The 23,750-nt window shown below is 47.8% G+C and overlaps 6 protein-coding genes and 1 pseudogene across 7 annotated transcripts in view; 4 read left to right on the top strand and 3 right to left on the bottom strand.

The window, feature by feature from the left end:
- The first annotated feature begins 477 nt into the window (after positions 1-477).
- Positions 478-1,518, top strand: LOC143002059 (DELTA-stichotoxin-Hcr4a-like). Its single transcript, XM_076151992.1, has 3 exons — positions 478-637; positions 734-863; positions 947-1,518. Exons 2-3 carry the CDS (start codon positions 760-762, stop codon positions 1,377-1,379), a joined length of 537 nt encoding a protein of 178 aa, XP_076008107.1. The 5' UTR covers positions 478-637; positions 734-759; the 3' UTR covers positions 1,380-1,518.
- Positions 1,519-2,070: 552 nt separating this feature from the next.
- On the bottom strand, positions 2,071-3,340 carry LOC143002061 (endonuclease domain-containing 1 protein-like). Its single transcript, XM_076151998.1, has 2 exons — positions 2,952-3,340; positions 2,071-2,853 (listed from the first exon to the last, which is right to left on the bottom strand). The coding sequence occupies exons 1-2, from the start codon at positions 3,231-3,233 to the stop codon at positions 2,236-2,238; spliced, it is 900 nt and encodes a 299-aa protein (XP_076008113.1). The 5' UTR covers positions 3,234-3,340; the 3' UTR covers positions 2,071-2,235.
- Positions 3,341-3,793: 453 nt separating this feature from the next.
- Positions 3,794-5,861, top strand: LOC143001774 (UDP-glucuronosyltransferase 1A5 pseudogene; annotated as a pseudogene).
- A 483-nt stretch (positions 5,862-6,344) lies between these two features.
- LOC143001775 (uncharacterized) lies at positions 6,345-10,454 on the bottom strand. Its single transcript, XM_076151548.1, has 7 exons — positions 8,912-10,454; positions 8,496-8,590; positions 8,273-8,389; positions 7,356-8,093; positions 7,063-7,214; positions 6,844-6,971; positions 6,345-6,751 (listed from the first exon to the last, which is right to left on the bottom strand). The coding sequence occupies exons 2-7, from the start codon at positions 8,572-8,574 to the stop codon at positions 6,580-6,582; spliced, it is 1,386 nt and encodes a 461-aa protein (XP_076007663.1). The 5' UTR covers positions 8,575-8,590; positions 8,912-10,454; the 3' UTR covers positions 6,345-6,579.
- Positions 10,455-10,560: 106 nt separating this feature from the next.
- Positions 10,561-13,069, bottom strand: LOC143001777 (receptor activity-modifying protein 3). Its single transcript, XM_076151552.1, has 5 exons — positions 12,882-13,069; positions 12,499-12,597; positions 12,299-12,421; positions 11,764-11,917; positions 10,561-10,938 (listed from the first exon to the last, which is right to left on the bottom strand). Exons 1-5 carry the CDS (start codon positions 12,979-12,981, stop codon positions 10,692-10,694), a joined length of 723 nt encoding a protein of 240 aa, XP_076007667.1. The 5' UTR covers positions 12,982-13,069; the 3' UTR covers positions 10,561-10,691.
- Positions 13,070-17,510: 4,441 nt separating this feature from the next.
- ccr10 (chemokine (C-C motif) receptor 10) lies at positions 17,511-21,830 on the top strand. 2 transcript variants are annotated; one of them, XM_076151551.1, is made up of 2 exons: positions 17,511-17,916; positions 20,126-21,830. In XM_076151551.1, exons 1-2 carry the CDS (start codon positions 17,892-17,894, stop codon positions 21,343-21,345), a joined length of 1,245 nt encoding a protein of 414 aa, XP_076007666.1. In that variant the 5' UTR covers positions 17,511-17,891; the 3' UTR covers positions 21,346-21,830. The 2 variants fall into 2 exon arrangements, with proteins under 2 accessions (XP_076007666.1, XP_076007664.1); XM_076151549.1 differs by having other exon boundaries at positions 20,123-21,830.
- Positions 21,831-23,287: 1,457 nt separating this feature from the next.
- fmnl1b (formin-like 1b) overlaps positions 23,288-23,750 on the top strand; it is a 14,943-nt gene continuing 14,480 nt past the window's right edge. Inside the window, exon 1 of the mRNA XM_076151547.1 lies at positions 23,288-23,750. This exon is cut by the window's right edge and continues 572 nt beyond it. The gene's annotated coding sequence lies outside the window, so the exon portion shown is untranslated.

The raw sequence follows: 23,750 nt of genomic DNA, 5'->3' as shown, positions 1-23,750 counted from the left end.
CCTCTGCTCTCTCTTGATTTGTCTTCTTTTATCCTCTAACACAACGTTACACTTTAGTAAAGATGCACTGATGATGCATCGGTTCTTCTGCATCAGTTAGAAAATGGATCATATGGGGGGGGGAAGTAAACAAACAATGGAGATAAAGCTTTGTTAGTGTCCATAATACGATTTGTAAATTCAATTAAATAAGGAAAACGGGTCGAAATGCTTAAATCTTAAATCTTAAAACGAAATAGTTATGTCATGCAGAGCGCAGACCCAGACACAGGAAGGTGTGGTGAGGAGGAGACGCCTGAGGAATGAGACAACGTTAGTAAACCCAACAAACTGGATCGCGTCTGGGCAACATGACAGCAAGACTAAAGAAACAAGAATTTAGTTGTATTTGGCACGCATTCTCTCTCTCTCTCTCTCTCTCTCTCTCCTCTCTCTCTCTCTCTCTCTCTCTCTGCATACCTCAAGACAAGAAGAGAGAGAGAACCACCGTGAGACAGGGCGGAGGGCGTGTACGCAGGGTGGAGACAGTTTGGAAACAAGGTGTCACACATTCCCTAACGACAATAATGTAAAAACTGAGCTCTGCGTTTCAAATCTGGCATTGCCCAAGCAAGCGACACACCTCAGACACGCACAGGTAAGACGCTCCGACACGCTTTAAGTCTTTTCAAACAAATCAAACTGCATCTCAGATCGATCCAACTTCTTTACCGCCTCTTGCATGACATCACAGCCTTCACCAGCACCAGCAGCAGCATCATGAGCGAAACAGCAGAGGCCGTGGCTGCCAACCTCACCAGCCGCAGGAATATCACCATCGAGATCACCAACCTCTCCAATAGCTACTGCCTGGCGAACCCCAAGTGAGTGCCACAGGAGACGCAGACGAGACGAGGACAGACATGAGCGTCAGGGCGCCTTCATCCTTCTCTTTCTCTCCACGCAGGGTTTATCTGGAGAGCGGCAGCATCCACGTCCCACCTCAGCCCACCGTGCGGCCCCTGAAAACCGAGGTGTGCAACTTCAGCAAGACCAGCGCCAAAGCGTCGGGGGCGGTGGGCGTCATGACCTACGACCTGCTGAAGAAGGGTACGTGCGGCTTCATCGAGAGCGTGGCCATTATGTTCTCCGTGCCCTACGACACCAACATGTACAAGAACTGGTTCGGCGCTGGGATCTTCGAGTCGAGCAAAGAGTGCGACGAGGCTCTGTACAAAGAGATGTACTACAACAAAGAGCAGAAGGGCTTCATCAGGGAGGAGGCCAACGGCTCCAGCCTCACTCACCAGGGCACACACCTGGACATCAAGGCCAGCATGTCCCCGCTGGGCCGGTCCATTATGAAGGTGGAGGTGTGGGACAAACTCTTCAGTCACTAAACTGGCAATCACAAAGCAGTTTAGGTTTTGTTCTACGTGTGGTTTGCTTCGTACAGTAAAGCTGCACTCGTACACCTGTGCTATTGTAACATCTCATCATGGATTAAATACCAAATAAAGCTGTTATAAGAAATCAAAAGTGTTGTGTTGTGATTGTTACAAAAGCTGCAGCGACCGTCTAGTCGTCCAACCCGTGAAACAAGTTAGTAGTCATCTGTGTGAGTCATCTCTGCAGCCGTCAAAATGTGTGTAAGGCAGAGCAACACAACCATATTTACTTATGACATAGTTTTGGGAAGGTTTTGAGATTTTGAATATAAAAGCGTAGTGGAATTGGCCGGTTCTGTTGATGAGATCTGTGCGTCAATCAGCAACACATCCTGCATAAATTCCCTTCACGGAGAGCGGCACGTGAACTCAGCATGCAACCTGTACTGTGTAATGGCGACACCTAGTGGGCGAAAGGCAGCGATGCACGCAAAACTCTCTTTTCCAACTTTCCCCCACATCAGCAAGTCTGCTTTAGGTCCAGGAAACGTGACCAGGATATACATAATAACTGTGTTTAAAACATTACACAAGTAGATGTTAGAGTATTTCATTTCTTATTCATATAATCTTTGACCTTTGACCTTTGGCTCAATTATTCTGACTTTATTCTGATTACATTTTGTTAGTTTTTCTCTCAAAATATTCAGACTTTACTCTCAAACAACAACAACAACAACGCCCCACTACGCTGATAATATTTGACAAAAGTAGTGAAGTAAAAGTAAAATAGAAATGCTTCACTGTACTACAAATGCAGTGTAATACAAACCTTCTTCTTCTACTCATCCTCGCCTGTTTCATCTGTTTATGATCCGCTGCACCGCTCATAAAACACACTGACCGCTGTCGTGAATCTGTCCTTCAGATACGTCTCAAGCGTGTCCAGCGTCATCCGTCTCACGTCGTACCCCCTGAACTGCGTCTTCGCCGTCTGGTTCACGGGGACGATCTCCTCCGTGCTGTTGGGGTCATTGCGTCCGATGGCGGCGTACGTGGGAAACGCCTCCCGCAGCTCTTTAGGAAGGCTGTTGTTGTAGTCGGGGCAGCAGTACGCCGTCCATAGATACTCAGGCACAGCCACGCGGTGATCCCTGAGCCAGCGCTCGTCCTTCTGGTAAGGGATGACCCCGGTGACCACATACGCCTCACCCAGACAGTACTCACCTAAGGTTCTGTTGACCGTCTGCTCCAGGACTTCCCAGGGCCCGTCGTTGGAGCCGATCTTCTGCGGGACGGCGTTAGTCAGGGTGAAGGTGGAGGTGCGGTCCTCGTGGTCCCGGTGGTGAAGGCTGGGGTTGAGGTGGCCGCGGGAATACGTGGAGTTGATGTAGTCCGGCTCCACCGCCTGGCTGTCCAACACTTTCTGGTCCAAAGGGCCCGGGGGGAACGGCACCATGTTGCCATCGGCTTCTGCATACGCCAACTGTTCCAGAACAAGGTGAGAGGATTGAGATACCCGGTACAGTTTGAGTACAAGTTCAGAAAATGTTCCATGGAAGATTGATAATGAAGTATCCTCACCTGTGGCTCAGGCCTCCTTCCTGTCGGCACCGTGTACAAATACCCAGAGAACCAAGGAGAGCGGCGCTGGCGGCTGTACATCGTGGCAAAGCGGTACTGGTTGCCGAATCGCTGACAGATGGGCGTCCCTGCCAACCCTTTGGGAGGCCAACACCTGTAGAAGACCGGCAGGCAGGGAGCAAAGTCCCCCACATCGGCCCGGCAACGACCCCCCAACCACCCTGTGATGGAGGCTACTAAGGCCAGCAGAGCCAGGCGGAGGAGAGGAGACATGCTGATCATCAACCGACGGTGGCGTTCAGTGGAAATGCCCCTCAGAACCTCGCTGAAGTGCCACCAGAGTGAGAAGCAACAGAGGATGAACGCACATTGGGGAAAGAGGTTCTTCCCCTTTTTCAGCCTCACATGATCGCTTCCTGAAACCGCCGAAGCAGCAGCAGCAGCTTGATTACAAGGAAGCAGAGGGTAAGAGATGAATCAAAGGGTCGGACACAGAATGACACAGGTGGTAATCACCTACGGGTCACAACCAAACTGCTACAGGTGATATGCAGATATGAGGGTTTCCCCAAACTCACACTCTCTGCTGCCATAGAAACGTGTGTGGTCAAACTGATGGACTTGGTGGTGGTGTTTGTTTCTAATGTTTCGTATATGTTGAGCTCTCTTGGTGACCGCAGTGTGTGTGAGTGAGTGTGTGTATGCAGAACCAGAAGAGAGGAGGGGGAGGGGGGAGAGAGAGAGAGAGAGAGAGGGAGGGAGAGAGAGGGAGGGGGGAGGGCTCAGTGGGAAAAAGTGCCCTGTCTGTTTAAACCACTTCCTCTTCCTTCATACTCCACAAACACGCACACACACACACACTCACATCTGCGAGGCCCAATTCGGAAACTCCCCCTCCCCCGTTCCTCCTTTTGTTACGCAACGCAGTGATCGGGTTCAGACCTTGGATTCCTGGTCCACAGCAGAGCTTTAAGCCGTGCAGAGACGACTCGCTGGACGTTTCCTCCACAGTCTGAAGCTTTGAAGGTAAGATTACATCACAAACATCACTAAATACCACAACGTGTGCAGACTCGTGCCGTTTCCCCTCAAATCTGACAACTTCAGAGGTGGTAAACATGTTTTTAGCTTATAGTTGTGTGGCTGTGAGACTTTGCATTCCACTGGACGTCTTTTGTGCAGATTGTGAATACTGTAGTCATGGAAACGCTCTCTGTGGGTGCTTATTCTTTCCCCCCACAGCAGATCCATGGCGAGGATCCCCGGTGCCGTGCTGCTGGCTGTGACCGCGGCCCTCCTGGCGGGCGGCGGCGTTCACAGCGGGAAGATCCTGGTGTTCACAGTAGACGGCAGCCACTGGGTCAACATGAACCTGATCATCCAGAGCCTCCACTCCAGGGGTCACGAGGTCACCGTGGTCCGCTCGGCCTCCAGCTGGTACGTGAAAGAGAGCGCGGCGCATTACCGCTCCATCACCGTGACCCTGCCGGAGACCAACCTGCTGGAGAAGGAGGACTTCTTTGTTCACTTCCTGGCTCAGATGCTGGAGATCAAGCGAGCCGGAGCGTCTGTGATGACCTACGTCAACTTCTACTGGCAGATGCTGCCGGCGCTGTCGGACATACACCTGCAGTCCAGCAGGTTGGTGGTCGAGATGTTTGAAAATAAGACTCTGATGCAGAATCTTCGAGAGACTCGGTTCGACCTGGTTCTGATGGACCCGGGTCTGCCTGCAGGGGTTCTGGTGGCCCACCGACTGAAGCTGCCGGTTGTTTATAACGTGAGATGGATCCTGACCGGAGAAGGACATTCTGTGGTGGCTCCCTCGCCGATGTCCTACGTTCCTACGTGTGGATACCTCGCATCAGACAGGATGACGTTCTGGCAGAGGGTCGCCAACGTGGTCCAGTTCTTCTTCAACGAGCTCTTCATCAGGTATGCTGTGGTTCCTCACTACGACCTGCTGGTGGAGCGGTACTTTGACTCGGATGTGAGCTTCATCCACCTTCTACAAGGCGCAGACATGTGGCTCATGAGGGTGGACTTTGTCTTCGAGTTCCCCCGGCCCACCATGCCCAACGTGGCTTACATCGGCGGCTTTCAGTGCAAACCCTCCGAGCCTTTGTCTTCAGAGCTGGAGGAGTTTGTCCGAGGCTCAGGCGAGCACGGATTCGTCCTGATGTCTCTGGGTACGCTGGTCAAAGGGTTGCCTTTGGAGATCACGTCCCAAATCGCCGCCGCCTTCGCCCGGCTCCCTCAGAGGGTCGTATGGAGGCACGGAGGCGAGCGTCCCGGTAACCTGGGCAACAACACCCTGCTGATGAAGTGGCTCCCGCAGAACGACCTCCTGGGTCACCCTAAGATCAGAGCGTTCGTGTCCCACTGCGGCACCAACGGGATCTACGAGGCCATCTACCACGGCGTTCCCATCGTAGCCATGCCTCTCCTCTTCGACCAGTTCGAGAACGCTTTGAGGTTAGAGGTGCGAGGAGCGGCCAAGGGTTTGGACGTGACGCAAGTCACCCAGGAGAACTTTCTAGAAGCAGTGCAAGACGTCATACACAATCCCTCCTATAGAGACAGCATGCAGCGTCTTTCTCATCTTCATCGGGACAAACCGGCTCATCCTCTGGACACCGCCCTCTACTGGATAGAGTTCGTCATGCGGCACAAAGGAGCGTCGCATTTACGCACAGACTCGTATAAGATGCCGTGGTACTCGTATCATTCCGTGGATGTTACGTGCTTCCTGTTGGCGGCGCTGTTGCTCGTGACAGCCGTCGTCGTGGGGACCATACGCTTCCTGTGCTTGCAACTGTGCGGGAAGAGGAAAACCAAGCAGGAGTAGCTACAGAGACGCTGCAACACATTCTAACGACGCTTCGTCATTCTAACACACACACACACACACATACCTGCAAACACTGAATTTATATGCTGAACTTACAAAACAGTACTGAACAATGTCTACTTCATGAATAATCTGTAGTTTCTGATGCCGCTTTTATAGTCACATGAGTTTTAACACGGGGGAGATTGGTTTGTTTTGATTCAAAGCTTTGATTGTGGCTTTGGGAGTTTACGGTGTTGTTGGGCCGCCATGCCAGCAGGGGGCGCCAAATACAACTGTGAAGTCTTATAATTTGCTACGTTTGTATTTAATGGAAATGAATCAATGGAAAAATGATTGAGCAGCTTTGTGAAGGCGAGGTGGGACAGTACTGACCCACAGTGACCTTTCATTCAAAATTAAAGTCTTACATTACAACAATAAAAGCTTTCCTGTCTGATATTTGCGGGGCTCTAAGTTAATATCTGTCCATTCTTACTCACAATGACCGACATGGTTGTGCGAAAGGAAACTCTGACAACACACTGACACAAACTCAAACACTTTTACAACAACCTTTGGCTTGTTTTTAAACTTAAAACTCTTCACAAACACATCACAGAAACACAGCACAGAGTTGTTCCAGACGCCTTCACCATGAGATTCCATGTGTTTAGACTAAAACGTTCTTTTATTATGAAAGATTTCCTGTATCTTGATGTCCAGTTTGCTGCCACACATCAACTCAAACTCCTGGCATATTTACAACATAACAAACAACATATAAAAGAGTAGAACTCAAGGATTCTTTTCACAGATCCATCTGTAGGCCAGGTTACAGGAGGCGTCCATCCAGGACAGCAGCGGCGCCGCCTCACTGGTTTCTATGTGTCCACAGTCTTCTCCCTGAGGATCGTCCTGCTTCCAGTCGTCAGGCTCCGTCCCCATGCCCGGTCTGCTCAGCCAGAACCTGCAGAAGAAGAGGAAGAAGGTTTACAGCAGGGCGTTGTTATAAAATCTGAATAAAGAGCGTTTCTGTGTGTTGACGAGGCTTTAACTCACTGTGTGTCTGATCTGACCGAGCTTCCGTCCACCCAGCGCCACTCGCCTTCCCTCTCTGCGTCCGTCATCCCGATCCAAACTCTGCTGCTGGTCTGATCCACAGCCCGGCTGGTGGTGAAGACAAAGTTCTGCAGAGGGGAAAGAGAGATCAGAGACCTGCTGCAGGTCACATGGTATTTATTTCACGTCACATTTGGCTGGATAGGAAAGACCTCACACCTGCTCCTCTTGGCTGTTCACCAGCAGCAGGTCGCCCCCCTGGGTCTGACACCAGGCCCTGCTGGAGCTCCAGGTGAGCAGGCGGACAGAGATGTAGTAGCACTTGGTGTCAAACAGTCGCCAGCCTGAGGAACATCTCTTGCAAGCCCGCTCTGTGGTGGATGAGTAGGAAACATGAAGCCTGGAGAACTTTGATCTGAACGCACATGGAGTACGACACTAAATCAACTCCTTTCCCTTGATGTCTTAGTCAAAATTCCTCCTGTGCATGATGCGAACACATGTGGACGTACCTTTGGTCTGCTGGTTGACCACAGGGCAGTAGAGGTCCAGACCCTGATAGGCCTCGCTCAGTGAGTTCATGGCCGCCTCCTTCTGCTCTGTCTCCTCCCTCTGACTGCGTTCATACTGGGCTGCGCCGCTCCTCTCCTCCTCCAGCATTCTGCTCAGATTGCGGTTTTGCTCCTGGAGACTTGCGGCCGCCTCGCATTCGTCCCTCTGCAAAGCCTCCGCTCCCATCTCCTCGCTCAGATTCCTGATCTCTCCCTGGAATCTGTCGTTGAGCTCCGCCATCTCTCGATTCTTCTCTCTGGTTTGGAGCAGCTCGTGTCTCAGAAGGACATTTGTCTCAGAGAGGTTTTGTCTCTCTCCCGCCAGCTCTGCGTGGGAGTTGATCAGACGGGTCACGGCCTGAGACATGTTGGCGTTCCTCTCCTCCTGCTCGGCGCCGCGCTCCACCAGCTGCTCTCGTTCTCGGGCGAGTCGCAGGTTGGCAGAGGTCAGATTGGTGACCTGCTGCTGGAGCCGTGAGCTCTCTGAGGTCAGAGCCCGGTTCACCGAGGCGAGGGTGGCTGAGCTCCTGTTGAGGAGTTTGGTCTGATGGTCCAGCCGGGCGTTGAGCTCCTGCAGGTGTTGGTTCTCTCGTTTCAGCCCCTGGTTGGCCTTGGCGAGGGCGAGGTATCGATCGCTGATGTTCTGGTAGTCAGACAGGAGGCCGTTCCATTCCGGTTTGCTGTCTGCTTCCTTGTTATCTACAGATCCAAGACAAAGCCAAGCACAAGGAGACAGAAAGGCTTCAAATACTTCACCACCAAAATAAACTCATGAAGAATGCAAACACAGATTCCCATAAATGTTATAATTAAACAAAATGCTTCTTTAAACTATAATACTTAATGATCCCAGGTGCAGAGTCACTTCAGGTACTCACACAGGATGATGAGAGCGATGCAGGTCACCAGCAGCAGAGAGCAGAGCGTCGAGAGAGCGACCACTGGATAGAGCGGACGAGCCATCGGGGGTTTCTTGGCTTTGGGGCAACGTGAAGCTGGGACACACACACACACACACACACACACACACACACACAAAGAGCAGAACAATTCAGTTTGCATCCACACAGATGGAAGGTTAGGGTTGGATCAGACACTCACTTGTGTTTGGTTCCCTCTTGCTGGACGTCGCTGCGATGGCCTCTGTCGCCAGGTTTGGGAGCCACTGTCGCCACGGCATTTTATCTGCTCTGTATCTAGAAGGTCCGAGGAGGAAGAGCGGAAGAGCTTCACACCCACGTCTTCACCCACACGACACAGATGAGCCGCGAGGTTACAGAACATAAATGCCACATTTGTTCAAACCCCAAACGTGCAGACGTATTGTGCATTGTGTGTTCTAGACATCAAATACAGACGGAATACAACAAACACACACTTTGAAGGCGTCTGGATCCTGCAGGAGTGTGTGTCTGTGTTTCCTGTTATGCATCATCAAGGCCTGCAGTGTGTGAGCCGTCAGATCTTAATGATGCTGTTGATGTCAAAGATCAAAAAACAGAAATCAAGCGACTCACCTCTCTGTGTCGTCTGAGGAGTAAATCCAGAACGTTCAGGGACAGCTCAGGTAGTGATTCCAAGGCGATGTGAAGAAGGAGAAGAAGTGAGAGAGTCCTGCAGCACTCACAACTCATTTATAACTCTGTTACCCCCTGCGGCTTCACTTCAAATAGATCACAGATTGTTTGATGTCTCCTTATCTGTCGCTTAACAATGGCCTCTTTAGCACTGTGTGTGAGGGTATCAGTGTTATTTAGCAAGTGTGTGTGTGTGTGAGAGAGAGAGAGGGAGGGTGTGTGTGCTGTTACGTGGGCTTTTCTGAGAGCTTCTTACTCGTACACCTGATGAACTAGTTTGTCTCATTAAGCTTGAGGACATTTAAGAATCTGACTTTTAGACTGAATTAATTGGAATCGATCCACTTTGATTTTTTTTTTTGGGGGGTGTTTGTTGAGTTTTTTTGGCTTTCACACTCACTGTTCTTGACTGACAGATATTGTAAAATGTTGCTCTATTTCTAACCAGAAGGTGGCGATAAGTCCACAATATATCTGAAAGGATTCTTGTTCTATTTAGTTAGGATTGAAACGCTTTGACTCAGCTTTGATTCAAGAAAACTATACTGTGTTTTGAAATTAGAGCTACAATTTCCTTTTATTATTGTTTTGTATTTTTTTAAGAAAGTGTAAATTGTACCCAGAGCATCTAATGTACCACTTAGAGGTACAGATTTGTGTTTTTAGTGCTGTAAAAATACCTAAATGTGCTGTTAGTGCTTAACATGGAGATAAGAGAGACAATGCTCTCCGCTCACGCCGGGGGAGCTGCAGATCCTCCGGCTTTCAAACAAACACACAGCCGCTGATAAGTGTGTGAAAGGAAACGCAGGCCATCATTGTTTTAACAGCCCGCTATCTCCAAAGTGTGTGTGATCGTGTTTGTGGTTGAGCGACACAGGCCTGAAGTGGAAGTCTGCTGCTCTGGGCTCTTATCTGCATCCGAGAGCAGTTTCTCTCTACTCTGGATGCCCGTGCAGTGCAGCTACACACACACACACACACACTAACACACACACCAGACCACACTTACACACACACCAGAGCCCTCTTGTAATTGCCCATTATTAAAGGATGGATCTTGCATTTTGCAGCCCTCTAATCGTCTTTTTTAATGCACACGTTTACATCCAAACTAAACACAGCTGACTCTGGATGCATCATGTTTGCCTTTGCCATGTGTGTGTGTGTGGCTTTGGTTGCCAGTTTTTCACACACAGGTCCTGCACTGGTTAGACTGGGAGAAGGATCATCCCACTTTGCTTCTCTGAGTGGAGATCAGGACGCTGGGAGGTGAATACAGAGGGACAGAGAGCGTTTAGTGGGATTCAGTGCTAATAACTCTGCTGCTCCTTATCTGACTGCATCCTGCCTGACCCAGGGGGAATGAAAGAGGCTTTATCTCCCTCTCTCGCTCGGTCTCAACACACTTGCTCATGCTCTTATTCATGAACACAGCTGTAGCTTCCATTCTGAATGTAGCTTTAATGTCACTATGGCAGCATTATTAAGGACAGATCCTAATAGTTTGAACGTCTCTAGTTTTTATTTTCCATAAATAGATGTTTGTGTGTGTAAGCCTATCTGTGAGTGAGAGTTCCCTCACTGTAAACCATTGATATAATGTTTATTGTAGAAGAAGTGATTATAAATACGATACAAAACAACATTTCACAGCATTTGAACACGTTTGTATGAGTGATTAGATGTTAAATCTTCATATCCCAGCAGCCTCAGCGTCTCACTCCCGCACTTTGCTCTTCCAGACCACCAGGAAGACCAGGAGGGGGATGAGGCTGACGGGGATGAGGGTGAGGACGACCACCACGGCGTGGGGGGCGTCGGCCAGCAGAAGCTCCGCCTCCGAGCAGTTGTGGAAGTACAGGTGGTGGATGTAGAGGAAGAAGTCCTGCACCTCGGGGTTGGGGTAGTAACAGCCCAAAAACCCGCTCAGCTCCTCCATGCAGACGATCATGTGGTTGTACGGCCTGGAACGGGTCGAGAACCCAACACTGAGCTTCATCACACCTCAGGATTTGAATTTAGAGGACAATCCACAACGCATGATTCATGTAGTGGTGTGTCATTTCCTCTGTGTGTGTGTGTGTGTGTATGTGTGTGTGTGTAAACCCCCTTATCTACTGCGAGTAGCTTTGGGAAGTATCTGTCATCATGAGCATCCTGAGTGGATGGCAGCACTCAGGCTGTTTCTTCGTGGCCCGCCCTTCCTCATCGTCTGCCTCATTCAATTTGCTCTGTAACAGGAAACATTCTACGGCTCCAAGACGCTTTAATGAAGAGGCTCAGCGGCCAAGACCCTTACAGGGGGGCGTTATGGAGTCTGGTTTAAGGTTTTGATTGGTTGTTGTGATCCACTGCATCTAACACGTCACGCTTATTATTCACACACACACAAACACACAAACACACACACACACACACACACACACACACACACACACACACACACACACACACACACAAACTCACACACACACACACACACAAACTCACACAAGCGGGAAATGAGTGCACTTTGCTTGGCAGGACTTTTTGCAGATATTAATCACGATAGAAAATAAAACACAGGCAGCTTCGGGATTACAAATATGATTCCAAATAAAACTCATTTGAAGTAAAATTTAGTTTTAAAAAAACTTTTTAAAACTAATTTTTTATATATATTTTTCCTAACAAAGTCTAAAATAAAAAAAAGTAAAAAAAATTGGAATAATAAAAGATAACATAAAAAAACGTTTTTAATTAAATTTAATAAGATTAAATTAAATGAAATGAAATGAAAGCGCCCTTACCTAATGGTATATTCCAGGTCACACCAGTTCTCTGTGCTGACAGTCATCATGGCTTGATGGAATTTTTCTCCACAGTGGCTGTGACTGGCGGCCGTCAAGAACTCCCCATCGCAGGGCAAGGGTGGACGGAATTGACCCTGGTCCTGAAACCTCTCTGAGAAGTTAAAAATACACAAGTCAAATATTTAACACACACATTACATTACATTACATTACGATCATTTGGCAGACGCTTCTATCCAAAGCGACTTACATTACATCATATTACCACCCTTCGCAGAGGGGGGAGCAATTGAGGGTTCGGTGCCTTGCTCAGGGGCACCTCGGCAGGGACTCGAACCGGCAACCCTCCGGTTCTTAAGCGGAAGCTCTACCCACTCGACTTCTGCCTCCCCTCACACATACACACCACGTACTGCTCGGAGGCACACAACCATATTGCTGGTACAACCCAAGCCACAACACAAACACAGGAAATGGTAACATTTACAGATTGAAAGTATTGTCTCCCCTAAAGGAAAGGAGTAAACCTCACCATCGTCCTCTGTGATCAAGGTAAAGGTCGCGTTGTGCTGCAGTCCCACTTCTCTCTCAAGTTCACTCAGCTCGTCTTTGTACAAAGTGGATGACACATTTCCCACTTTCACGCCACCTGTGACTGAAAATGAAGTTCTTATCATTTACTCCGACACACGCGCTCATGTTACCACAGTGACTCAAAGGAAGACCTCTTACTTTCATGGCTGGTGGGCAGAGGGAGTGTTTGGTTCCCAGGCTGCTCAGCTTTGATCGGCTCTTCATCTGTCCTGTTGGCTGTCTGGGAATCCACGATACCTGCACACACACACACACACACACGTGCAACACCACACCATTACAAACCGCATTAACACATTCTCAGACCTCCTCAGTCCCCATTAGAACTGAAACAACCCCCCTCTCCGGCTGTGGTGTTCATCCGGCGGCATCATCCTCCACACAGGGGGAACACAATGCAGCGTTGCAGCAATCCCAACAAAACTTCCACAGGAAATGCCACAAAAGGAACCACCACCACCCGGTCGGCACGCTTCAAGACGGGAGAACAGCAAGAGTGCGTGAGCAAAGAGAAGACGTACCCAGGATTGCGACATGGAGAAGCAGGTAGAGGCGCATGGTGGACGGCGGTGAGAGCAGCGGCGTTAACCTCAGAGGCCGGACTGTGACCTGAGGTGCCATCCACAGGCTTGCAGCTTCAGGACTGAGGGGAGTGAGGAAAGCCCTGCCCTGTTTTTCTTGGCACAGCTGACCTTGTGTGTGGGGTGTGTACATGCGAGTGTGTGTGCATGTGTGTATACATGTGAATGCCTGTGTGCGTGTGTGTGTGTGTGTTCTGGTGATGTTGAAATGTGCGTGATGCACAGATTGAGCCGCTAAGCTGAGGAGATGGGCGATAAATAGATTGTTGACTGATTGTTTGCGTTCTTTTACTTTTGAAGGGATGATTGATAAGTTCTGAGCCGGAGGCATAACAGCGGCAATCTAGAGCTGTAACATCTGAATAAAAGTTACGTATATTCTTTGTTTCCAAGGTAACCAGAGGTACAACAAGAATCTATGAGTTGTGCCAGCCAAGTTCACTTCACAGAGTTCTGACATGTTGAAAGTTGGAAACATTAAATATCCCAGTATGCTGGCATGACCTCATAGTCTCCTGATACAGTGAAGAAATCACTCCCTGGTTTGTGTGTGCGTGTGTGCGTGTGTGTGTGTGTGTGTGTGTGTGTGTGTGTGTGTGTGTTTAAGTGCCTGGGCAGTTCTGATGTTGGCGGTGATGTGGGCGTAGGGACGGCACGGCCCATTTCCTGCTCTTCCTTCACACATACACATACACACACACACACACACACACACACACACACACACACACACACACACACACACACACACACTCTCTCTCACACATACACACACACACACACTGGCGGCAGGGTGACCACACGTACACAGCAAACTGATGTCTGCGGGGGGACATCAGGAGTTCAAACAGAGGCGTTTGCACTCATTTACCCACAAGTCCACACGAAATGGTGAATAAAAAAGTGTGTGAATGTTGCTTTCTGGCGTTGGGAGGGTTTGTTGTGTGTCGATGGGACATTGACGAACATCCTTGGAAGACAAAAGCCGGCTGATGATGTCATATCATCGGCGGATTAAAGGTGAAGCAGTAAAACTCCCTCCTATTGTATTATTTTATGATGAAAATAGTGACAACATTTTGTTGCAAGGATATCAATTAATTCATTTTTATTATTATGATATAATAAAACACAATAATCGTATTAAACTGCTACAATTCCTCCGAAAATATATTAAAACTTCAATTTCATACAATATACGCTCAGGTCAGTCATTTTGGAGCATGCGCGCCCTCCAGTGGTTAAAATGAGCAACTGTCACTAGATGAACTGAACGACGGTAAAGCTGCTTTCAAACTTGGCAACGACAAATCTATAACAATTGAAAACAGAAATGCAGTTTCCTGTTTGGCCTGGCTCAGTGTTATGACGTCATTAATGTAATTAATCTAAAACATTTTAAAAGTCACACCGATTTAACTTTACTGTAATATGTGTGTTTTGTGTCTCCATAGTTATGCTGTTAGACACGAGTCACAGCTGAGGATAGAAACCCTCAATGCTCCAGGAACTTCTTGATTTTGCCTCATTTGCCTAAAATCCCCCTTGTGCCTGCAGAATCACACTCAGCTCAAACTCTCCAGGTTGATATTGATGATGTCTAAACTGATTTTAAAAATATTGATTTAGTGGGATACTTGTAACTTGTATTTAAAAACATTTAAATAAATCCACCTGTTTGTACAGTGTCAAATATCTTATAATATAAACACAAATATTAATACAAAGCTTCATTTTTCTAAATCCAGTTTAATTTATAGTACAATAAAATGTGTTGCCATGACTTTATCCACATTAACTTCTCTTTAAATTCTCTTAAGATGTTTGTTTAATCATATCTGATGATGCTTCTATGTCTATTAATGCAAACAGGCCAACTGAAAAACACATTACAGAAGGGAACAACACAGGAAAGTACCAAAGCTTTAACATGTGAGTGTGCGTATGTGTGTGTGTGTGTGTGTGTGTGTGTGTGTGTGTGTGTGTGTGTGTGGTGTTCACTACCCTTTTCTCCGTCACATGTTAGAGGCTTTCTAAGTGTAAATTAAGGTCATATTCTCATAGGTGGATATGGAGACCAGAATCTGTCCTGTCCCTCTGCAGGTCACTGAACACTGAAGCTCACACAGACAGAATCATGGCCAGTGTGTGTGTTTGTGTGTGTGACATTGGGATGCAGGTGGTGCAAAGTTTGCCTTATTGAAAGAAGAAGTTAAATAAAGAGGAGCGCCTCCTTCATCTATTTGCATTGCAGGTCACCAGTTTCACATCAGAGGCTAGGAAACCACAGTGAACATGCCGCTGTCAACAAGTCAGCACAGCTGCAACCAGGACAAATGGTTCCCATCAACGTCTCACAGCGACCTGCCCAACGTTTCACACACTTGGTGGTTAGTTAGGTACCCGCCATGATCCACAGCGCTGCAGGCACAGGGCCACACACTACACACACACACTACACACACTCAGGTGGTTTTGTTTCAAGTGTCAGGCACACCCAGATTACACTTTTGCCCTATATGTGCCCATTTAACCCTTCACCTCCCTAAATGTATCTGCTTCAGCGGATACAATTCAACAAAATGAACAACTGCAGTTGTTTTGTGGAGATCAAAACGCATATTGATTGTGTTATTGATCTAATGAGGGATTGGACCACATCTTTATTAAACTTTCATTCTGAAAGCGCCAGCTTTCAAGCGCCAGGCAAGGCAAACGAAGGCTAGGCGAACAAAGGCAACAGGCTACTTTTTCAAGTACGACTCCTTCCAAGGGCCGCCTTCTTCTCTAAGGCCCCTAGTAATGTACTGTACTGTATATCATCTACTAACCATGTGCTTTATTCCCACTCTCTCCTCTCGGCGGCCACACAGACACTGGGTCAGGCCCAGATGTCGTGACCACACCAATCTTATCTATCCTTCTCTCTCCACTCATGTTGAGCAGGTGGTGGCAGGGGGGCTGTGGAACTGCCAATCTGCTGTACAGAAGGCTGAGTTCAATTCAGGCTATGCATCTGTGCTCTCCCTTCACTTTCTTGCTCTAACAGAGACTTGGATCACCCCAGAAAACACTGCCACGCCCGCAGCTCTGTCTGATGCGTACTCCTTCTCTCACACTCCCAGAGCTGCGAGGCGGGGCGGTGGTACTGGCCTGCTAATTTCCAAAGACTGGACATATTCTCTTTATTCCCTGTCACAATTCTCTCCCTCCTCCTTTGAATTCCATGCTGTCACTGTCTCTCATCCGGTCAAGCTCACCATTGCTGTTGTTAATCGCCCACCAGGCCCTTCCGGGGACTTCCTAGAGGAGCTCGACACTCTTGTCTCTCACTTCCCTGACGACGGCTCCGGCCTCATCCTTCTTGGCGACTTCAACATCCAGACTGAGAAACTTCACCCTCTTGTTTCTCTTCTTGTCTCCTTTGACTCCTTTGAGCGCAAATGGAGGAACGGCAAACTCCTGGAGGACCTTCATGCCTTCCAATCGCTACTTTCCTCTTTCTCCTCCTCTCTCTCTGCTGCTAAAGCTGCCTTCTTCTGCACGAAAATTCAAACCTCTGCTTCGAACCCCAAAAAACTCTTTCAAACTTTCTCATCCCTTCCCCAACCCCCACCCCCTCCTCCTTCCTCCTCTCTCCTCCCAGACGATTTCGCCAACTTCTTCGACAAGAAGGTCAACGACATCCAATCCTCCTTCCATCGCTGCTTGCCTGGCAGACATCTCGGGGTGGATGTCGAAGTACCACCTGAAGCTCAACCTGGACAAGACTGAGATGGTGTTTCTCCCGGGGAAGGGCTGCCCGCACCGAGACCTGACCATCACCATAGATGTGTCCGTGGTGACGTTTACTCGTGACCCTGGACGACCAACTGTCGTTCTCGGCAAACATCGCTTCGGTGACGCGTTCCTGCAGATTCCTCCTCTACAACATCCGGAGGATTCGTCCCTTCCTCACCGACAAGGCAGCGCAGGTGCTGATCCAGGCTCTTGTCATCTCCCGCCTGGTCTACTGCAACTCCCTCCTTGCTGGCGCCCCAGCTTCCGCCATCAGACCTCTGGAGCTCGTCCAGAAAGCTGCTGCTCGTCTGGTGTTCAACCTTCCCAAGTTCTCCCACACAACTTGCCTTCTCCGTTCTCTACACTGGCTCCCTGTGGCTGCTCGCATCCACTTTACGACTCTGGTGCTAGCCTACAGGGCAGTGAAAGGAACAGCTCCTTCATACCTCCAGGCTATGGTCAAGCCCTACCCCCCGGCCGACCACTTCGCTCAGCGGCGCTCAGCGGCGCTCAGCGGTCCCTGCGCCCGATCGATGCGGTCACGGCTTTTCTCTGTTCTGGCACCTCAGTGGTGGAATGATCTCCCAACTGATGTCAGGACAGCGGAGTCGCTGCCCAACATTCGCCGCAGGCTGAAGACCCATCTCTTCAAGAAACACTACCCAGATCCTCCCTCTTAGGACATCACCTACTCTGTCCTAGCTCTTCTGATGCTCTTGTTTTTAATCTTTCATTTCTAACTTGTCCTTTTTTCTCATTCATCATAGTACCTAACTTATTGCACTTCTGCTCTAGCTCTAGTTCTGCTCTTAGCTGTTGGTTTAGGAAGGAACTGCGCTTACAATTTCTTTTGACCTGAAGTTCTTTTATGTACCTTTGTTGAACACACTTATTGTAAGTCACTTTGGATAAAAGCTGTAATGTAATCTTCCTGTCTTTAATCTGACAGAATCTGTGAAAGCACCAAAGAGTGGGTTCCTGCTCCTGTGTTCATGTGAGGCGAGGTAATGCCAAGGTCAGCAAAACTCAGCACCGGGTTTCATTGGCTAGAGGTGGTTATGGTTTAGCCCACAGTGGTGTGTTTAAGACACACAGCTTCTCTGATTACTCTCGCTAACACACACACAAACACACACACACACAAAGAGAGAGAGAGAGTGGATTTGGGACATGATTGTCACCTCAAACAGCTCAGGTAAAGTCCATTAAGCTCATTTCAATATTTGAGATTTAAGAGAGTGAAGATGAAAATGATGACATGTTAGGATATTAAGTGTGATAAATAAAATAATGTGAAGTAAATGTAATGTCATGCATGTTTACGTAAAGTCGCTCTGCTACATTTTAAAGTAGTTTCCAAAATAAAAAGCTGTTAAACTGAGAGATATTACAGGGAAAATAATTAGATCCTATTCTTTTGCATTTATGTTTTTATTGTTGTCCATCTCTCATGACTTTTGCATGTTGTGATAGTGTTTCAGGTTGTGAGAATGTTGTGATATTGTCTCCGTTCACGCACACACAGAGCTGTTTAGATGGCCGATCGCTTGAGGAAAACTGACTCATAAAAAAGCCAAATTATGACTCAGAGTCATATGAATAATATGAGACATCGCTGTCCGATCAGAAGCGCCACAGTGTTGTTAATTATTTAAATGGTTAATTAAGGATAAGTTATTAAATGACACTGATAACAGAAACTAGACAGTAGAGAAAGTCATCAGAGAAAAAGTTTGGATGAGTTATTAAAGGTAAATTCCACGGTGCCCGTCCTGAATTTTGGAGATTAAAGGAACTAAAGCGCAGATGAATGAGAATATAAAACATTCCTCCTTGTTTACTGTTTAAATGTGGGCACAAACTGGGGAGACAAAGTGTAATATTGTCAAAATGTGATAAAAGAAGAAATGAAACTGCATGTGACAGCGGTGATCTCCTCAAGCAGCCACGAGTTCCAAACCCGCGGGCAGCATCACGCCACTCGGCTGTCACAGGGCCACATCACAGCGCCTCACTGTCATACTGAGCGTTTAGAGGTCAGAGGCCCTGCTGTCGTCATGCCAACGTACCTAATTTGAGTCTCAACACAGGGAAATGATTGAAAAAAATAATAATGTTTTCCCAGGCAGTAAAATACGGCCTCAGGTTATTTTGCACTCATTACTAACTGGCATAAATGAAATATAATCTATCTTTATATGCGTGATGTCATTTAGAAATATACATTTGAAGCAATAAAGCAATATAAAGTATATTTAAAGGCTTCCTTTAACATTTTGCTGCATGAAACTGCACCAATATGCTGGATGATCTTTGTGCTGCCCGTCGGCTCGTCAATCACATTTATTTCCCATCTCAAATTTTCGAACATATTTCTTTTATTTTGTATAATTCAAAGTAATTTTTGTTGGAGGGAATTTGCTTAATTTTTGCGTTTTCTTTCCTTTAAACCATCTCAATTCTTAATTTTTCTTTGCTGGTTTAACTCCACCCTCCGTCTGTCTGATAGCTCATTAAGTCATACATTACATGTTAGCCTCCGACCTCTGACCTCTGGACCCTGAGCCACAGAATCAAACCTCTCTCTTTCCTGGAGCCATTCGGTTCCTAAACACATCATCTTTGCATTTCTTTTCTGCGTCTATTCCAATTTGCGGCAGTTGTCTCAAAAATCTTACATAAACAATAATCTGAAGACAAAGAGAGAGATTTTTGTTTCTATTTTATCTTTGTCACCATTTCACTGAGCAGCTGTAGCTCCTTTTAGCCATCGAGGAAGAAAATCAGTCGCACAAAATCGACTTTGCTGTCCCTCCTGATGATCTGGCATCGTTGTTTTCGCTCACCGGAGAGACCTTCATGCTACATACTGATCATAATAATAGAAACAGGAGAGATGTGTGTGTTTAATCTCCTCTTACCTGGTCTGTAAACCTCCTCTCTCCTCTACGTCCCCCAGCAAACACAACAACTCTGAGCTTTAACCTGAAAAGTGCCATAACCTAAGATGAAGTGAGTCAAAGTGTGGGTGGAAAGTGCTTATCACGCTCTGCTGGCACACGACTCTGACTGATCTGGAGCCCACGGTCTCCTACCCCCTCCTGTGTGCCAACGACCTGCTGCCATTGTCACGCAACATGACTGAAATACCACGGTGGCTTAGTCAGAATTATCTCCATGTCTGACTCTGGGCTCGGTGTGTAGGCGGCCGTGTTTCCTCCACACACTCCTGCCACCTGCGCTCATATTGCTCGCTGTCGTGCAATGTTTATGTTTGAGTCTGTGGATTGCAGATAATAAAACACGGCCCTAGAAGGACTTGAATGTTTTGTGATGATGCCTTTAAACTTTCATATTGTGACTTTGAGTGCCTCCCTCACTCCTCTTCCTTTGTTTCCCAGCAGTAATGTCCCTCACGGACCACATGGGCGACTACAAGTACGGTTATATAGACGACATCGACTATCTGAACGGCAACATCCCAGACGACCACGACTTCCCCAACTACACCGACCACGACTTCACCAACTACACCGACCACGACTTCACCAACTACACCTACACCATGGATAACCTGTGGTGTGAGCCCGGCGATCAGGAGACGACTATCAAGATGTTCCAGACGTGTGTCTTCTGCCTGATCTTCCCGCTGGGCGTGGTTGGGAACTGCCTGGTGATCGCCACCTTCGCCCTCTACCGCCGCCTCCGCCTCCGCTCCATGACGGACGTCTTCCTGTTCCACTTGGCGCTGGCCGACCTCCTGCTGCTCCTCACCCTCCCGCTGCAGGCCGTGGACACACACCGTGGCTGGATCTTCCCCGTTCTCCTCTGCAAGGCCACCCGAGCCTGCTACGCCATCAACACCTACAGCGGCCTGCTGCTGCTGGCCTGCATCAGCGTGGATCGCTACATGGTGGTGGCCCGGGCCCAAGAGGTGCTCAGGTTACGCAGGCAGATACTGAGAGCAGGGAAGATGGCGGCTGTAGGGGTGTGGCTGGTGGCGTTGCTGCTCAGCCTCCCAGAGATCCTGTTCTCTGGAGTGTCACAGTCGGGGAATGAGACGTACTGCGGCATGCAGAAGAGGGGACGAGTCAAAATGGCCACCAATGGAGCCATCATCGGCGTCTTCTGCGTCTCCTTCCTGTTGATGGTGACCTGCTACTCCCTGATCGCCCGGGTGCTGTGGGAGGGACACGCACAGCGGCGGGGGAAGCAGTGGCACCGGCAGCGCACCCTGAAGCTGATGGTGGCTCTGGTGCTGGTCTTCCTGTTCTTCCAGCTGCCGTACACCGCCGTGCTGTCCCGTAAGATGGCGGGGCCGTTCTGCCAGCTCCTGCTGGAGTACATCACCTGCACCCTGGCCTTCACCCGCTGCTGCCTCAACCCCGTCCTCTACGCTCTGGTGGGCGTCCGCTTCCGGAACGACGTGCTGAAGCTCATCCAGGACGCCGGCTGCTCCTGCAGCCTCCTCCTGGGGCAGCAGTTGGACAGTTCCACCTCCATGTCCCCCTCGTCACCCGCCGTCACCGCGCTCGCCCTTTGCTCCCCCACTTCCTCTGACCGCGGCTACTCCAGCCCCGACGCTGCTACTCCAAGCAAATTCAGATTTTCAGTAACCAAATGATCCAAACTATGCAAGTTATGAAGAATAACGCCGAGTCATTCCTGTGTGGCGTTCATCAGGTGACAGAAGCAGATGTTATACTGTCACTTGACTTCTTGCTGCATGTTGCGCAACTGTAAACATGACTTGAACACAGCCTTGTTTGCATCACCACAGTCTGCTGCTGTGAGATTAAGGGTCAGATGGTTTCTACTGTCACATCAGAGCATCTGACTGATTATTATCTTCTTATTATCTGAGTGATGAAGAGGAGGTGTAACTGTCAGAGCGCCTATAGGTTTGTGTTTGGACATTTACTGTAATATCTACTGGATATATATATATTATATATATATATATATGTATTTATACACAGCAGATCATTTATGACGGATCACAACACCTTTGGGATAAATTTAGTTCATACAGTGTTGAGTCATTAAATTATATATCCTTGTTATTTACTGGAATTTAAATTGATCAGTAAATGTCATTGTTATTGTTATTTCTTTAACTTACATTTTTACAAAAACGTATAAACAGGTTACAGTAGATATAGTTTTACAAGTATTTGTTTTTTTTAACTATTTTGACATTTATTTGATGGTATTTGTGAGGACACACTGACATGACGTGAATAAATATAAAATAAATAAATAAAATAAAAATGTGAATGAATTCTTGAGAGGAAATACAATTACAGATGTGTTCAATAATAGTAAGTAAGTTCAAAAACAGTAATTATAAGAGTTTAAATTCAGTATTCTGGATTAAATTGAATGAAAAACACATTTGAGGCCCTTGTGCTGCACTGAGATGTTTTGGCCGCTAGAGGGCAGCCTGGTATGAGTTTGTGGTAAAACTGCGCCTAAACCAAATCATTAATCGATCAGCTGTTATCCCTTTATACTCGTTGATTGCAACAATAGTTTATCCTAAGTTAGGAAAAACATTAAATCAACAAAATGTCTCAGTCATAATTTCACCTACAACATATTTTCTTAATATATTCGATTCTTACAACAAAACATAGAACTCGATATTGAGCTTGTCCCACTTCTTGGCCGGAGCGTTACGTCATCCCCGTGCAGCTGACTGGGCGTGGCCAGACGTAAAGGGATCAGTGTGACACCCATCAATTATGAACGAGCGTTCTCCAGGTAACACACCTTCCAATAAAACACACACACACACACACACACCGGTCAAACACTCGTTACAACAACACTTGTGTCATCGCTGCATCACAACTTATGATTGTGATTAAGGGGCCTTGATCCTCTTTGCAGCCGCCGAGCAACAAGTGTGTTTTGTTAGGAAACGGGTGTTATGGTGACGTAACAGGAAAGAGGCTTTGATTTGGCTTTGTGGACGCTTAAACGTTCAATTGTGTAAAGAGCTCCATTTTTGTGGCATTGGCTTGTTTGCGAAATGTCGCATTGATAAGCAAACGTGATGTTAATGTGTGGGAAACCTCGTGCTTGGCGCCCTCCCGTGGATCAAATAAGCAAGTGCAACATGCAACAGTTCTGCTGCTGTATGGAAACCACAAGGGCCTCTTATATATTTAATATATTAATCAAAGTGAATGAATGAGAGTTTATGTTCCAGGCCATTAAAGGTCCACAAACACAATATTTTAAACTGACTTTAGTCTTTAAAAACACCTCAAAATTCAGGATTATTTCAATTTAAGTTATAGTTTAAGTTATAGTTTTTCTGCTTTTACGCGAGCAAAATGTTTTGGAGCAGAAATGTGAACCTCCTCAGGGAACAATTGATCTCTCAGTGAGGCACAGATATGATTTAAACTGCAGATAGTTGTCACACTAAGTCTCTTTATGTACACTGACAGAAAACTGTGTTCAAATTTGTCAAACTCTCCTCATTCTCTCTGCAATTATGCCAACAAATTCCAGCATTCCTACCTCAGATGGTGTAGGCATTAGGACCCAGAGAGGCCAGGTCTGCCTCTGGTCTCTCTCTCTCTCTCTCTCTCTCTCTCTCTCTCTCTCTCTCTCTCTCTCTGGCAGAGAGACCTCACGCTGCTGCTGCTGCTGCTGCTGCTGCTTCTCCCTCTCCGTCCCTGTATCGGACAGACAGACTAGTTGTGTTTTGCCCGCCGGATTCCTGCCTCCCCCTCCTCTCCTCCTCTTTGGGAGATGGAGATCCGGCGCCCCGTGACTCCCAGCATCCCGCGCAGATTCCAGCGGATGGAGGACTTCCATAGATTTTGTTCCTGGACCAACAAAGTCTCTCCAAGCCTCAGAGCACTGCAGCTGCTGGACTAAGGGAACCTCAACGTTCCTCTCAGCTGTTCAGAGGGAAACGCAGCAGATCCTCTTCTTGTTGTCGATCTTGTCCTTTTCTTCCTCTCTTTTTAGTTGCAGTGTGCCAGGTGCCAACAGTGAACTCCTCCCTCGCTC

This window comes from Genypterus blacodes, unplaced genomic scaffold, assembly GCF_046128005.1.
Source record: "Genypterus blacodes isolate CSIRO-AG114 ecotype Tasmania unplaced genomic scaffold, CSIRO-AGI_Gbla_v1 ptg000055l_1, whole genome shotgun sequence".
Classification (NCBI taxonomy): domain Eukaryota; kingdom Metazoa; phylum Chordata; class Actinopteri; order Ophidiiformes; family Ophidiidae; genus Genypterus; species Genypterus blacodes.
This window is presented reverse-complemented; position numbering and strand designations above follow the sequence as displayed.